Source organism: Apis laboriosa, unplaced genomic scaffold, assembly GCF_014066325.1.
Source record: "Apis laboriosa isolate Shangri-la unplaced genomic scaffold, ASM1406632v1 scaffold218_cov154, whole genome shotgun sequence".
Lineage (NCBI taxonomy): Eukaryota > Metazoa > Arthropoda > Insecta > Hymenoptera > Apidae > Apis > Apis laboriosa.
Genome location: NW_025222359.1, coordinates 5,651 through 22,036, shown reverse-complemented (window position 1 = coordinate 22,036; position 16,386 = coordinate 5,651). Strand labels below are relative to the sequence as shown.

The window sequence follows — 16,386 nt, the reverse complement described above, 5'->3', positions numbered from 1 at the left end:
TTAACAGATATATTATTAATATGTTATGAAAATTTTTAAAAATAATCAAATTTATCATATATATATATAATATCTGTATTAATAAAATTAATACTGTATGATGAATTATAATTAATAAAAATTATTAAATTATTTTTATGTAATCATTCTAAAACTACAAATTATAAATAAAGTTATATTTTATATATTATTCACAAATTATTTTTACATCATGTATGCATATCTTAATTATATGCTTATATACCAATCATTTACTAAAAACTTATTCATTACTACTTTTTATTTTATTTAAAATTTTGTCATAACATTTTTAGATATTTATTTTCGTACATATAATAAAAAATATTTATTGAATTGATGAATATTTGATAGATTGCATTAAATATAAAATAATTATAAGATCACATTATATTATATGATGTGTAATAATATATAATAAATATGCGATTTAATAGGCTCTGTATAACTTTTGAAAATTGAAAAAACTCTTTTTACTTGAAAAATATAAAATATCAAATAACATAAGATATATATATATATGTTTATGTATATAAATAATACTATAAGATATTTTAACTCTTTTAAAACAGAACAAAATTTGGGAAAAACTACCAATTAAATTGTTGCCTGAGAAACTCAGACATTATATAATTATGATAGTTTATTATATATATAAGTAATATCTGTTGTACTTTATACAAATTTAAACAATAGAAAAATCCCCATTTTTTTTAAATTAATCTTTATCATTTTCAGAAAGCAAATTATATATGAATATAATTTTTTTGTAATCTTGCTATTCTATAATTACTTATTCATCACATTCATGATAAGTAGCTCTGCAGAAAAAAAGAATATAATTAATTTTAATTTAAAGAAAAATCTAAATGTTTATATATAATATTTATATTTATTAGAAATAAAATTACCTTTGTTTGTCCATATTTCTTCGAGATAATCTCCTTCCATGCTCATGTGTAGTTAGTGTGTACCTTTTTGTATGAGGACGATTTGCTCGAAGTTCTCGAGCTTCTGTAATTTTAGCTTTTTCAACTTTTTGCATAAATTTTGCAATTAATTCTGGACAATTTAAATTTTCTTCTGGTTCCCATGTATCATCTGCTGATGTAAATCCTTTCCAACGAATTAAAAATTCTCTTGTTTTATTTTTTTTAAAATGTACTTCTATAATTTTTTCTACTTCAAATTCTTTTTGATCATCTTTTATATCTTTTTCTTCATCTGATGCTATTATTTGTTTACCTATATTTAATTAAAAAAATTATATAATAATAGATCATTTTTAAAAATTTTCTAAAAATAAAATAATACCATTTTCTGTCTGTTTTTTTGTATTATTTTTAGGTTTTTTAGATTTTTTATCCACTTTATTTTTTGGTGATTTTGGAGAAATCTCCAACCTTTTAGCTTTGATATCTTCTTCATTTTCTGTGTTTTCAGCTAAAAACTCTTCTATTAACTCTGGACAACTTAAATCCTTTTCTTGTTCCCATGTGTCAGAATCTTCACTATATCCCTTCCATCTAACTAAAAATTGACGTTGACCTTTGATAGTACGTTGACTCACAATTTTTTCTACCTAGATAATTAATAATTATTATATTTCACTAATTTTATTAAATCAATTTTACATAAATTATTTTTAATTGTATTTTATAATTTTTTAAATGAAAAATAAAATATAAACATATGATACAATCAATTGATTTCAAGGAATTACAATTTTTATTATATTATAAATATAATTTATAAAATTATAAAATATATAAAAATTATTTTACGGAAAACTCTTTTTTAAAAAACTTTACTTTAAATTTTCGCATTGAAACGATTTTATAATAATTATGTTATACATACATTTATTTTAATTGCAATCAATAGCAAAACGATATAATAAATCGAAACATAATATATAATATACAAGATATTAATTGTTGTTATATATTGTGTTAAGTTGTAGAATTGTAATGCAAGTTAACGCATCAATAATTTTAAAAAAGGAAAAATTAATTTATACTATTATAATTGATCATTTTGCGATTACTAGATTAAGTTAGATTTTTTCCGGCCGCCGTAAGGCGGTTGTCTATGCTAACACGAATTCTTTTCGATCGTCGTTGAAATCGATCGATTTCTTTTTTTTTAATTTTTTTCATTAGTTATGTATCATTTAATTTTTGGAAAGATTATCAAAATAATTAAAAATAAAAGACATTTGGTTAAGTTGATAAATATATAGTTATCGAAAGATAATTGGCAATATATATATAAAATAATTTTTTAATGACTCTATATAGGATTTAATGACTCTATTTAATTTTTTTTCATAATTTTGAAAAATATATTGTATTTAACAACTAACAATGTATTCTTCAATAAATATACTTTCGTGACTAAATACGAATATATAGGTTAACTTTTGCATTTTTTTTTATAGTAAATTTAATAAAAATGAATTTTCATAGAATAATTTTTATGTAATTTCTATATTAAAACGAATCAATATATCATATATCAACTTTGTGTCTTATAATTATATTAGGAATGTTTAAAAAATAAGATGACAATATTAATTAATATTTATTTTTTATGAGTTACTTTATTTTAAATCTTTTACTTATTATTCAACAATGCAACAATTTAGCAATTTATAAATAATGATTTAATGAAAATTGATAAATACAATAATATAACATTATTATATGATATATATAATGCATGTATTGTGTGTGTGTGTGGTGTGTGTGTGTGTGTATGTGTATAAACATCGTTAGATTTATTTAAGTTTCTTGTAAAAATAATTTATTTTATAAGATGAGATTAATAATTAAAATGTCTTAGATATAATATCTTTTTTTATGATCGCAAAAAATCAAAGTGAATAATGCATACTTATAGATATATCATGTAAACATATAATTGTAATATATATATATAATAAATACAATAAATATGATATCTAACATACCTCATATTCTTTTTCATTATTTCCTTCTTGTTTTATTAAAGAAGATGTTTTTTGATCCTCTTTTTTGAGTCTCTTACTAGGACCAGCCTTTCCGACATTCTTATTTTCTTCTTCTCGATCTACAGCTTGAGTATCTTCAATTTCGGACTTCAGAGTAGAATTTTCAGTTGTTTCTTTCTGACTATGACGATTACGCGAGGGACGCTTTTTGGGTGTACCTCTGCGCGGTGATTCCGCGTTTTTATTTTCCTTTCCTTTCTTCATTTCGTTATTATTGTCAACTATGGTTAAATGACCGACGCCATTTTCCTCGGAATTGCTATTACTTGTTTCAGATTTAGTGTGCTTAGTTTTCATACTTAATCTACGCATACTATTCTCACAACTAAAATTTTTCTATTTTATTATGAACTTATAACTTATAAATCGTTAATAATATTCAAACACTTCCTTATTCATATAATTTTAATGATTTTATTCTTTATATTCAGAAACAACACGAAAATGGTTTGGCGGGTTATACTATAGTCTGAGGTCTCAAGCACCATATTGAAACAAAGATTTTAATACAACGCACTTTGTTGAAATAATGATTATATGCATTTTAAAAATTTTTTTAAATTATAAACAAAATGAATATATATAAAATTTGATGAATAAATTATATTATAATAATATATAAATCCGAGTATTAAAAATTTAAAAATTTCTTTTTTAAATTTCATTTTAACCCCCTTGAAGTTTAAACTTATTGTTTCTGCATGCATTTTATTTTTTAAAATTAAAAACTTTGTTTTTCGAAAATGAAAATTTTTATTAAATGAATTAAATTTTTATTATTCTTTTTTTTTTTCTATTTTTTAATAAATGAAAAACAATAATATTAAATTTCATTTATTTTATAATTTTTATGTATGATTATAAATTAATGTAAAAAATTGTTTGATTATTTTTTGTTAATTATTTTAAATAATATTTATAAATGATTTTCAATAAATTTAAAAATAATTATTTTGGATGCAACAAGGTCCTTTGACTTCTATTAAATTAATTAAAAAAAATTATATTTTTTCGGAATATTAGTTATATTTTTAAATATATAATAAATTTTTAATAAAAATTATATAAAATTTATTATATATTTTATTATAATAAAAACATATATGATCATTAAAAAATATAAATTAATAAAATAATATTACTTTATTATATAATATTATTAAATTATTAATATATTATGGTAGATTTTTCTTCTCATTACAATAAATTATAATATTTGAATAATTTTATTTAAAAATGACTTTCTTTCTATAAAAATATTATAATCAAATAGAATAAAATATTAAATCAATATTTCGTTGCTTTGGTAACCAAATATCAATTTATTATTTCCGATATCATTAAGACAGTACATTTTATAAGACTTTTATATAAACATTATATATTAATAATTATTTAAATTATGGCTAAGTCTGTAACTACATATGAAAAACCTTTACCTCATATAAGTAAGTATGATTTTCGATTATGTATATAATTTTTTAAATAAAATTTTTTAAATATTATGTTTTTTTTACTTTTTTATTTATTGAAATATTAAATCGAAATATTATGTATATTTTTAAAATAAATTAATCATTTTTGAATTTCTATATGAAATATGTTTTTTCATAATAGGTTTAGCAGATTGGTATGCTAAGCAGTGGGATCTTCAGCAAAATGCAGCTTTCAAAAGTGAAGATGCATTTAAATTAAGAAATACAGGGAAAATTGTTTGTTCAGAGACAATGGTGAAGACTATTTGGGATACTTACATGAATAATACCCGTCTTGCAGATAGGTAATGAATATTTAAAATCATATATAAGAAAAATTTTTATTTTATATTATATTTATAGAGTAACAGAATTATCACGTTGGAGAGAATTATTTCAGAATTTGTTAGACAAATTAGTTGCAGAAATTAAATTATTACGAGATGAAAAAGTTGATACAGAAAAAGAAATAGAAACTTTAAATTTTCCATTACAATTAACAGCAGAATGTATTTCTATGAGAGATTGTCGTAGAGGAACAGAACTTACATATGATGAAGCTGATACAGAATTGAAGAAAGAACTTTGCGTTATTGAAAATATTAAAAAATTATTAACTCAAAGGTAACTATAAAAAAAATATGTACATATTTAAATATGTTTATGAACGTACAATATTTTATGTAGAGTGCAAGCTTCATGGGAAAAGCTAAATCGTTTAGAAGAAGTAAGATTTACAATGCAATTAGAAGTGGAGGATAAGGATGAAACTATTAAAATAGATAAAGAAAATCTTAATTTAGATAGAACATGTGCAAATATTAGCTATAAACCAAATGCATTAAGAATTCCAAAAGGGTAACAATAAATATTTATATATAATATATGAAATAAATATAAATATTTATTCTATTTTTTTAGTTCAATATCTTATGAAGCTTGGTTAGAACATTGTCGTTATATTAAAACTTTAGCTGATAATGAATTAAGCGATGTATATACTTTTCGAGAAGCTTTAAATGTAATGCGTGAACGTGCTAGAAACGATATTAAAGCTCAACAAGACGCAACGGATTTTAGTTTACGTAAAAGAATATATCAAACGCAAAAAGCTAGAAATGAATTAGAATGGCAAAAACTTAAAGTAATTATAATTTTTTAAATTAAAATTATCATTAACATTTTACATATAATAAACATATAAATTTGATTATAATTTATATATGTATATGTAGATTCAAAAGGAAATGGAGATTTTACAGAAAGAAATAGTGAGACAAGAAGATGCTTTACTACATAAAATTGATTCAATAAAATGTGCACAAACAAGATTAGAAAATCGTACTTACCGTTCTGGTTTTGAACTTTGTCGTGATGAAGCTGAATTAGGTTTAAAAGATGAAGTTTTAAACTTGACACAAACTGAAAAAGACTTAACTAAAGTTTTGGAAAATTCAAAGTATGTATAATGGTGCAATAATTTAGATAATATATTTTAACATATTTTTCATAAAGTGACTAAAATATATTTTACAATATTAATATATTTGTGAAAAACCTTTGATTGATTTTAATAACAAATAGAAAAATTGGTATACAAAATGTTAATTAATGCATATTAATTTTTGTAGTTATTTAGAACTTATATATAATAATTATCTAAAGGTTTTTCGCGAATATATTAACATTTTATATTTGATATATATATTTATTATTTTTTAGAGGAGCATATAATAATTTGGAAGGTTTACTTTTACAAGTTGATAGAAATCTAGATGACAAGCAACATTCTTTAGCAACAGATGTGATGTGTTTAGATATGAGAGCAACATTAAAAACAGGAGATAGAACACGATTGCCAAATGAAACAGATCGTAACATTGTTCTTACACGTATGGAAAAAGAAATACCACTTGAATCATGAATTGATTGGAATTTTTATATAAATTTAAAAAGAATATTTATCAGATACATAAAATATCTACTTATTGTATTATTTAATATTTCCATTGCACACACTTTACTATTTATGTATGCAATGTTTGTATATCATTTTTAATAGCATCTGGATTGGCTTTAATTAAACTGTATTCTGAAATAAATAAATCTGTCAATATTGGTTCTAAAGTTTTTACTGCTCTTTCATGTAATTCTCCAACTTTCTTTGGATCACCGTGTTTCATTTCAAATGTAATATAATTTATCCAAACATTTGTATTATTTTTGCCAAATTGTAATGTTGACATTTCATAATATTTTCTTATATGTTTTAATGATATTTCAGGTTGCATAAGTTCTAATTCTATCATTTTTTTGTGCAATTCAAGAGAAAAAGGAGGTTGTAAACAAAGATTATCATATATTTTTCGTGCTTCTTGTATACCTAAAATAAGTAATAATCATTAATCAAATGTAATTTTATACTTTAATTAAAATTCTAACAAAAACATACTTTTTGTTAGAACTAGCCATTCAATGTAAGTAGGTTTTATTTCTTGAGCAATACTTGGATGTGCTTGTAAAGCTGCTTGAAAAACTTGTTCAGTTTTTTCAGGAAACTTTGCTTGTATATGTAATATTTTTATTTTCCATAGAGGTAATGATTTTTCTGCAAGTATCTGTATTGCCTAAAAAATTGATTATGCATATAATATCAATATAGAATTAAAAATAATTCCTTATGTAATTGTACCTTCAAAAATACAGATTCAGCTTCTTTTTCTTCTCCAATAGCAAATAAATATCTTAATCTGGCATGCCAAAGACTTATACTGTTTGATATAGTTTCAGTTGCTGTGTTTAGAATTTCTTTTAATTTATTTTTGGTTGTTTCATCTTTATTTTCAATACTTAACATATTGATCTAAAGAAATATTATTACAATTAAAAATTTTTCTTTTCTATTTTATTCAATAAATACTAATTAAATGTCACTAACCCAATACAAATAATATTTTTCTTTTAATTTTTTTACTTGATGTGCTTGTGATAAAGCAGTTTTTAATAATTTTCTTTTAAAATTTGGTAAAGCTCCAGGTTTTTGATTAATTTCTATTAAACATTCTATGTATAAAGACCACATTTCTTCAGTTTTAATTTTCTTAACTACTGTTTGATAAACTTTATTACAAGATGTTATACGATCTCTTAATGATGTTTTTTCTGAATCAATTTTCATTGTTGTATTACTACTAACAGAAGGTTGAAGAAGTCCTTCTAATTCTCGTCGGGCCATTGTATCCCACATTAGAGGTTCATGAGTATATTCTTGTATCATATCACTAAAAAAAGTATTAAAATCAAATTAAAAATAATTAACAATTTTAATATAATTTATTATATTTACCTAAGAATTTTGTTTTGTAATTTTTCTGTATTATTATGATTCTTTGCAATATTTAATAGTTCTATTATAAATCTAATATCTTTAATTCGTTTTGATGCTTGTTGATAAATGATATAAGCTCTTTTTAGTCCAATACTCATATCATCATCAGTCTCAGTTTGTACTGTATTGTCACCACTATTTTCATTCTTCTGATCATTAACTAATACCTCATCTAATTCTAATCTAAGCCATAAAATTAATATTTAAAGAAATAAGAATAATATAAATATTAAAAACTTATAAAAGATGCAATGATTTACTTGAAAGCATCAATAAATAATAATTGAGAAGTTGGATGTATATGCAAACCACGAAGAAGAAATTGACGTGCAATTTGTTTATTTTTATTTTCTTCTAATTCCCAACGTGCTGCGATATGCCAACATTTAGGTTTATCTTGATGAACTTGTAACATTCTACCTAACATGTGACTAACATTGTTATGAAAATGCTGCCACATTTTATATTCATATTTATATTTACAAATTAATAATTTAAAAGATTTAATAAAAATATTATAAATTAAATACTTACAACATGCTTACAAAATTTTATATAAGCAATCCAAAAACGAATATCATCTTGAAATCTAAATATTGCATCTTTATACAAATGATTTATTTTATTTATAATTGTATAATCAATATCTGATTTCTTTTGCATAATACCAAGTTTCTATTAAATAAAACAAATTTTTACATTTTTTAATAAAAAATTATATTCTTAATACATTATTAAATATTATCTTGCATTCTGGTTAAAATTTTATCTTCCAAATTATTTATTTTTTTGGAAATGCTTTTATTTTAGTTAATAAATTTTATTTAATATAAATAAAGGAAATATTAATATTTTATTTTATTATTCATACAGAAATAAAATTCTTGATATCCTATATAAATCCTGCCTTACAAATTAGACATTTTGTTCTTATGATCAGGATGCAAGACATTATAATTATATTATAATTAATTATTTATTAATATGTAATAACATACATCTCTGCGTTGTTTAATTAATTTAAGTAGATCCATTTCATATTGTATATATCTTAGATAATCTTCTTTAGTTTTCATATGTCGCTGAATTTTATATTCATATTCTTTGAGTTTTTTTGCAATTCCTCTATATAATTCATAAAAATATTAATTCTTTTTCGAAATACATCACAGAATAACCTTTTCACTTACCGAATTTCATTTTTATCAAAAATTTTAATTCTTTCCATTTGTTCTAATTCGGGAATCATATCCTCGCATCGTTTTTCCACAAATTCTGCCATTGTTACTTTTTTATTTTATTAATGAAATATAAATTAATATAAAAATAATAAAAACACTTTTAAGCATGTAATATTAGACATACAGGCGCACATACACATGCATACTACACTGATAAACTGATATCTTGATACTTTATATATATTAAATATCTACTTATTTTTTTACATGTACATTATGTACCGATGTGGATGAATAATCATTTTACCCATATTCATATTACAATTTAATATAAAATGTATCAATCAGTGATTGATATTGAATTATAATAAGTTATAATTAATAATTAATTAATAAAAAACTATACTTAATAACTTAATAAAAAAAATAAAAATTTTTATAATAAATATAATAAATTATTTATTATATTACATTAATAAATTACTAAAAATTAATAAATTATTTTATTAAAAATATTAAAAATTATAACATTCAAATGCTTCATTTAAATATTAGAACATCAAATATTTTCATGCGATAATAAACCATGAATAAAACACGGAGAGCAAGGAAAGCAAATAATGAAATAAGGATAAAGATAAGTAAAAATTATATAATCAGTACCATAATCAGTGTATCGGAAATGAAACTCATGAATATTAAAAATATTCCAAAAATACTCAAAAGATAGCGATAATGATAAATTCTTACACTCTTTTCAATGTGCTTTTAGAGAGATGTCTTATATATTCAAGAGATGCCACTGCTAATATATTCTTATTACGTGTTTCACGTTTTCGAATTAATGTCTTTAATCGTCAACAGATGGTGCCACTTGTCCCAATTCTTGTTATATCTCTATCCTTCTCTATCCTACTCCTTCGGTGGAGTGGAGATGGCGCCGCTTGTTCCAATTCTTTGTAATTGTTATGTGTCTATCCTTTTCTCACTATTGCTCTCCTTGTTCGGATAGTTCCTTCGGTAGAGTGGAGATGGCGCCGCTTGTCCCAATTCCTTATAATTATTATGTGACTATCCTTTTTTTAGTATTTGCTCTCCTTGTTTGGATAGTTCCTTCGGTGGAGTGAAGATGGCGCCGCTTGTCCCAATTCTTTATAATTGTTATGTATCTATCCTTTTCTCACTATTGCTCTCCTTGTTTGGATAGTTCCTTCGGTGGAGTGGAGATGGCGCCGCTTATACTAATTCTTTAGTATTTGCTGTCCTTATTTATGTACTTTCTATTTTTGATATTCTGAAGATGGCGTTAATTGTGATTTTTAGATTATTTCTAGCTCTCTATAAAAAAAGAAATTAATATATGGAAATATATTATATATAAATATTATATTATATTATATTATTAATATATATAAATAATATAATATTACATATAAATAAAAATTATATAAAAATATGTAAAATTATATATTGTGTATATAAATTTTATAAAATTATAAAATTTAAATATCAAAGAAAAATATCAAAAGGAGGAGATTCAATATAAAATTATAAAATTATTTTTACACACTGATCGCAATTTATTATTACTAACATATCATGTTATAAATTATTATAAATAATTAAAAGTTCAGTTTCACGTTGTTTATCATTGATTATCACTGCCTCACATTACTTATAGATAATGTCTTAAATTAACTCATTTTCATTCTAAAATCTTAATATTATATCAATCCGTATTAAGAATATTCTGGTTAATTTAAAGAAAAAAAGAAAAAAGAAAACTTTAAAATGTTGATCATTTGCAATTTAATTTGAAATCAGAAGTTATGACAGCGGTTTGGAAGAAGAAGGATGTCTTGAGAATATAGAATCCAGAGTCGATTTACAAGAGCAATGTTCGATCACAAGACTTAATTCTGATCGGATATTCAAAAGTACCAATAAATCAGAGCGCGGTCCCTTGATTGGTCACTGAAAATAAAGCACCAGTCCAATGATTTTTGCAATTGATGCATGACATGTATTGACAATAACTTGAAATAAACGAAAAAAAAAACAACAAAACATAAAATAATCATAAGAATTTTATTTTTTAGGGATTATATCTTGGTACTGAATGCTTGATACTTAACTTAATTAATTAAACTTGATACTTAAACTTAATCTAATTAATGATTATTTATTAATTAAAATCTATGTTAAAGATATTCTCATTTTAGAGAATGTAAAAAAAAAAATGAAATTACTAAAATTTTAAAAAATGTTAAAAAATAAAGAATAAAATAAAAACGAGGAAAAGATAATGAGAATATTTTTGTACAGAATAATTTATTAATTACTAATTATATTTTACTAGTACCTGCAGTCTAGTCTATTAATAATTAATCAAAATAATTAAAAGGAATCATATTTTAGATTAAACTGCAGATATGCGTAGTTCTTGGCTTGCCATCGATTTTCGAAAATTATTATTGATAAAATATATTTTATATTTTTAAATTTAAAATATTTCAAAAAATTTCTAATGGAATATTTATAATATATTTTTTTAAATGTAAAATTTGAAAAGCAATGCCAATTACCGGGTCTCACCAACGAGGAGGTGACTACGCATCGAGACCCACCTGAAAAAAACAAAATACAAAACAACAACAAAATGATACAATTTATATAAAAAATTTAATACATTAAAATGATACAATTTAATATCTATAAATTAAATCGAAAACATAGAAAAAAAATTTAATACAAATAAATTAAAAATATAAAAAAATTATGTTGAAATAAAATACATTAATTTATAATTACATAATTATACTTAAAATTACATCCAACGTCGTTCAACGTCGTCCAACGTCGTCCATCGATGAAATCATCTTAAATTAACTTAATCTAAGCTCTTAATACTAAATCTTAAATCTATCTTATATTATACTTAAAATTAAAAACGTCGTCTATCGATGAAATCTTCTTAAATTAACTTAATCTAAGCTCCTTAATACTAAATCTTAAATCTATCTTATATTATACTTAAAATTAAAAACGTCGTCTATCGATGAAATCTTCTTAAATTAACTTAATCTAAGCTCTTAATACTAAATCTTCAATCTATCTTATATTATACTTAAAATTAAAAATGTCGTCCATCGATGAAATCTTCTTAAATTAACTTAATCTTTTAACTTAAGTTCTTAATATTAAATCTTAAATCTATCTTACATTCAATTTAAAAGTTTTTGATATTGTAATATTTAAATTAAGACGCATCTTATCGTTTACATCGAATATAATAACTTATAATAAAGAAATTACATATTATTATATATTATTACATATAAAATCTAAAACTAAATTTTAAATCTATTTGCAATCTCCGTATCAAGAATTCTCGATCAACTTAAAGAGAAAGAAGGAAATTTCAAAAAATTAATTAATCACTTATTATTATTTATTAAACTAATCATTTATTATTATTTATATAATTTAAAAAAGACCATAATATTCAAAAAGAAGACAAGCGAACCAAGATAAGAATAAATATTGAAGAATACATCATCGATAAAAATGAATTAAGTAATTAGAAAAAAGGAATATCCTATAAATCACTCTCATGTCACGACTTACATCAATGGACTTACAAGAGCCGCCAGACAGATGATACTTGCCAGTCAAGTGGTCAATCAAGGATTACGACAGCGGCTTAACAGAAGAAAACATTTGTCCCAGCGACAATGGAAGGAAGAAGGAAGATCCTCGACCATCTATGCCGACTAACAAAGGTCTAACCATAAGGTCTAACTCTGGTCGAGTACTCGATGGCACCAATCGATCAGAGCGCGGACCCTTGACTGGCCACCGGAAGTAGAGCACTAGTTCAACGACTCTTGCCATCGTTGCATGATATGTAATTGACAGTGGCTTAAAATAAGCGAGAAAAGAAACAACAAATTATAAAATAGTCATAAGGATAAATTGAAGAAGAAAACAAGAAACGATTCGAATGACCATAAGAATAAAAACTCGAGATGAAAAATAATCAAAACAAAAGAGGGAGTATTAATAATAATAAATGAGAAAATAAAAGAATCGAGAATTTTATTTTTCGCTTTAAGTTGAGAAAAGAATCTTGATACGGAATACGTTTAATAATAATAATCTAATAATCTAATATTCGTTTATTAATATCTATATCAAGAATATTCTGATCTTATTTAAAAAAAAAAAAAGAAAAAAGATAATATTACCAAAATTTTGTTAAAAATTAGAAAATATTATAAAAACAAGGAAGGATTAATCAGAATATTCTTGTTCAGATTTTATTAGTACCTATAATCTAGTTCATTAATAATTAATCAAAGTAATTAAAAACAATCATATTTTAGACTAGACTGTAGGTATGCATAATTCTTGGCTTGCCATCGCTTTTCGAAAACTATTATTGATGAAATACAATATTTTTGAATTTAAAATATCTCGAAAAATTTTTAATTTAATACTTGTAAGATATTTTCTTAAATGAAAAATATGAAAAGCGATGCCAATTACCGGGTCTCACCCACGAGGAGGTGATTATACATCGAGACCCACCTAAACCTAACAAATAAAAAAAAACGAATAATTAATGATTAACAAATTAATAATAAACAAATTACAAAAAAATATAAAATGTACAACAAGAAGATATCATATAAATATAAATCTAAAATATAATAAAACTTTACATTGATTTTTACAAAAATTTTTTACATTATTATCGCAATTTTTACATTATTTATCGCACGCAATTAATTCCGCGTCGTCCAATGATGAGGCTTATATTTAAAACTTAATTTATATTTTTAATACTACATCTTAAATTTACGATTCATATATCTTACTGGCATCATCCGTATTAAAGACACGCTTCCATTTAAAGTAAAATAAAAAAATAAGAGAAAAAGAACATATGTAATATAATTCATTTTATGTTAAGGAAGATATCTTTTTACGGAATGTGCTTACAATAAATTTAATATAAATATCTATCTTATATTAAACTTAAAACTAAGACGTAAATTTAAGATTTAACATTTAAAACTTAAATCTAATTTTAAATTAAAACGCAAACATCTTACTTAAAAATCATAAAAAATAAATTAATTAAAAATCTTAAATATAAAAAAAAGTAAAAAATTTATTTTGATATATCACACAGAAATTCCGAATATTTATTCAACTATTGCATGATTAAAAATGCAAAAATACAAATTTTATTATTCAATTTTAACGAAAAATTTTGTAAAAAAAAATTAATTTTAATTTTGACAACGACTAATTATTTGTCATTTATTATAAATAAATAAACTATAGTTATATTACATCTTACAATTTAAACTATAGTTATAATACATTGTAATAAGAATATTAATTTATAAAATATTAAATAAATTAACATTCTTACTATAATGCAAACAATTTTAAGTAATATTATAGAGTTTAAATGAGTTCAAATGAATAAATTTTTTTAGCAGTATTTTCATTAACAAATGCTTTAATATTTAGGGGCGCTAAAAAAAAATGATAGCCAGAAAAGGCTATAAAGATCACACTTGTGATTCACAAATACAGACCATTTCCACAATTTTAGTGGAAAATATCTTAGGCATTTTATAAACGCAACACTATTTTCAAAAACGCGATCATTTTTTAACGCAACACTACTTTCAAAAACGCGATCATTTTTTAACGCAACACTACTTTCAAAAACGCGATCATTTTTTGACGCAACACTACTTTCAAAAACGCGATCATTTTTTAGCGCAACACTATTTTCAAAAAACGCGATCATTTTTTGACGCAACACTACTTTCAAAAAACGCGATCATTTTTTGACGCAACACTACTTTCAAAAAACGCGATTACTTATTAACGCAACACTAATTTTTAAAATGAATTCAATGCAAATAAATTGAAAGTTAAAATCTCTATAATTAAAATTCGAAATAAAATAAACATAAAATTTTTTAATTTAAACTATTTTTTAAAAAAATTATATTATTAAAATTAAAATTATTAAAAAAATCGCGATGTCTTAAAAAACGCAATACTAAAACAAACGCGATCGTTATTTATTCGCAACACTAATTAAAAAATCGCGATTGCCCATTTGCCCATGATGATTGTACGTTGGACCGGAATTAACATCGGTCATAAAAACTACTACTACTACTGCTACTACTACTATTACTACTACTACTGCTATTACTACTATTACTACTGCTATTACTACTATTACTATTACTACTGATTCTAAAACGAGCATAGTGACAAAGTAGTAACAATAACTTCCCATTCTTTGGATCCAGACAAGATCCAAAAAATGAGAAGCCATTCGTTGCAGCCTCTCTTCGTGACAGTTTGTCGAGGCCTCTTCGGTCTTCCTCCTTCGGGCGCAATGCCCGCTGAAACTTAAATCTAGGCTCGAGACTCACTAATCGCAAATCAAAGAAAAAAAAAAAAAAATAGACTAAATCACGGAAGCTGAGTGCACATGGACGACCAATAGTCATTACTGACCATTGTCCGCACATGCGCAGAATCTCGAGCGCACGTTCGTTTCGCCCACTTCGCGACCGCGACCGCGAAATTCGAAAAATCGATATATCGATAAGTAAAACCAGAAACGAGTAGTCATTGATGACCATTCGTCTCAGCTCTACTCTCGATTTTTCAAATTGTATTTCCTGAAACAGGTTGTCACGCGAAAACGCGCCTACCCGACCAGAGACTGTGACAACCTGCCCGGCCTACCTACTTATAATTAACATTCACACCAGAAAGTATACTACCTATCCTACCTAGTGCTATATTTAAAAAATGGCAAAAAAACAATCACACCAACACATTTACTCCACGGTTCTCACACATTACACCCAGGTGCAAAAAGCCTACACTAGGGAAAGCGTCCCGGGACGCTTCCGACACCCGAGCTTGATATTTCTTTCATACACTAACTTTACGTACCTTTTACTGAAATCGACTGACAATAGCTAATGACCATTGCGTAAATCGCGATGAAAATGTATCTTAATTGCGATTATGTATACAATCACGATTGAAAAAAATATATATAATTTTTAAAAAAATGATATTATTAGATAATACGGAATTTGGTAATCAATTTTATAATTTGCAATATTTCATAGAAGATGTAATATAGTAAATTGATAAAATTGGTAATAGTGTATGAAATAATAATCGTAAACGATGCAATTCCACGGCCTAACCATACACACAATGTGGAAAATACAT

At 23.6% G+C, this 16,386-nt stretch overlaps 3 protein-coding genes across 3 annotated transcripts; 1 reads left to right on the top strand and 2 right to left on the bottom strand.

Annotated features, from left to right (window-relative positions):
* Window positions 1-468: 468 nt before the first annotated feature.
* Window positions 469-3,532, bottom strand: LOC122712786 (chromobox protein homolog 5-like). Its single transcript, XM_043932673.1, has 4 exons — window positions 2,990-3,532; window positions 1,333-1,600; window positions 930-1,263; window positions 469-839 (listed from the first exon to the last, which is right to left on the bottom strand). The coding sequence occupies exons 1-4, from the start codon at window positions 3,359-3,361 to the stop codon at window positions 812-814; spliced, it is 1,002 nt and encodes a 333-aa protein (XP_043788608.1). The 5' UTR covers window positions 3,362-3,532; the 3' UTR covers window positions 469-811.
* Window positions 3,533-4,389: 857 nt separating this feature from the next.
* On the top strand, window positions 4,390-6,448 carry LOC122712768 (tektin-2). Its single transcript, XM_043932642.1, has 7 exons — window positions 4,390-4,497; window positions 4,667-4,829; window positions 4,888-5,148; window positions 5,212-5,382; window positions 5,446-5,668; window positions 5,760-5,983; window positions 6,247-6,448. The coding sequence occupies exons 1-7, from the start codon at window positions 4,452-4,454 to the stop codon at window positions 6,446-6,448; spliced, it is 1,290 nt and encodes a 429-aa protein (XP_043788577.1). The 5' UTR covers window positions 4,390-4,451.
* On the bottom strand, window positions 6,407-9,351 carry LOC122712767 (U3 small nucleolar RNA-associated protein 6 homolog). Its single transcript, XM_043932641.1, has 9 exons — window positions 9,103-9,351; window positions 8,911-9,037; window positions 8,447-8,587; window positions 8,173-8,363; window positions 7,871-8,095; window positions 7,463-7,805; window positions 7,217-7,387; window positions 6,977-7,151; window positions 6,407-6,907 (listed from the first exon to the last, which is right to left on the bottom strand). The coding sequence occupies exons 1-9, from the start codon at window positions 9,192-9,194 to the stop codon at window positions 6,552-6,554; spliced, it is 1,821 nt and encodes a 606-aa protein (XP_043788576.1). The 5' UTR covers window positions 9,195-9,351; the 3' UTR covers window positions 6,407-6,551.
* Between the last annotated feature and the right edge of the window lie 7,035 nt (window positions 9,352-16,386).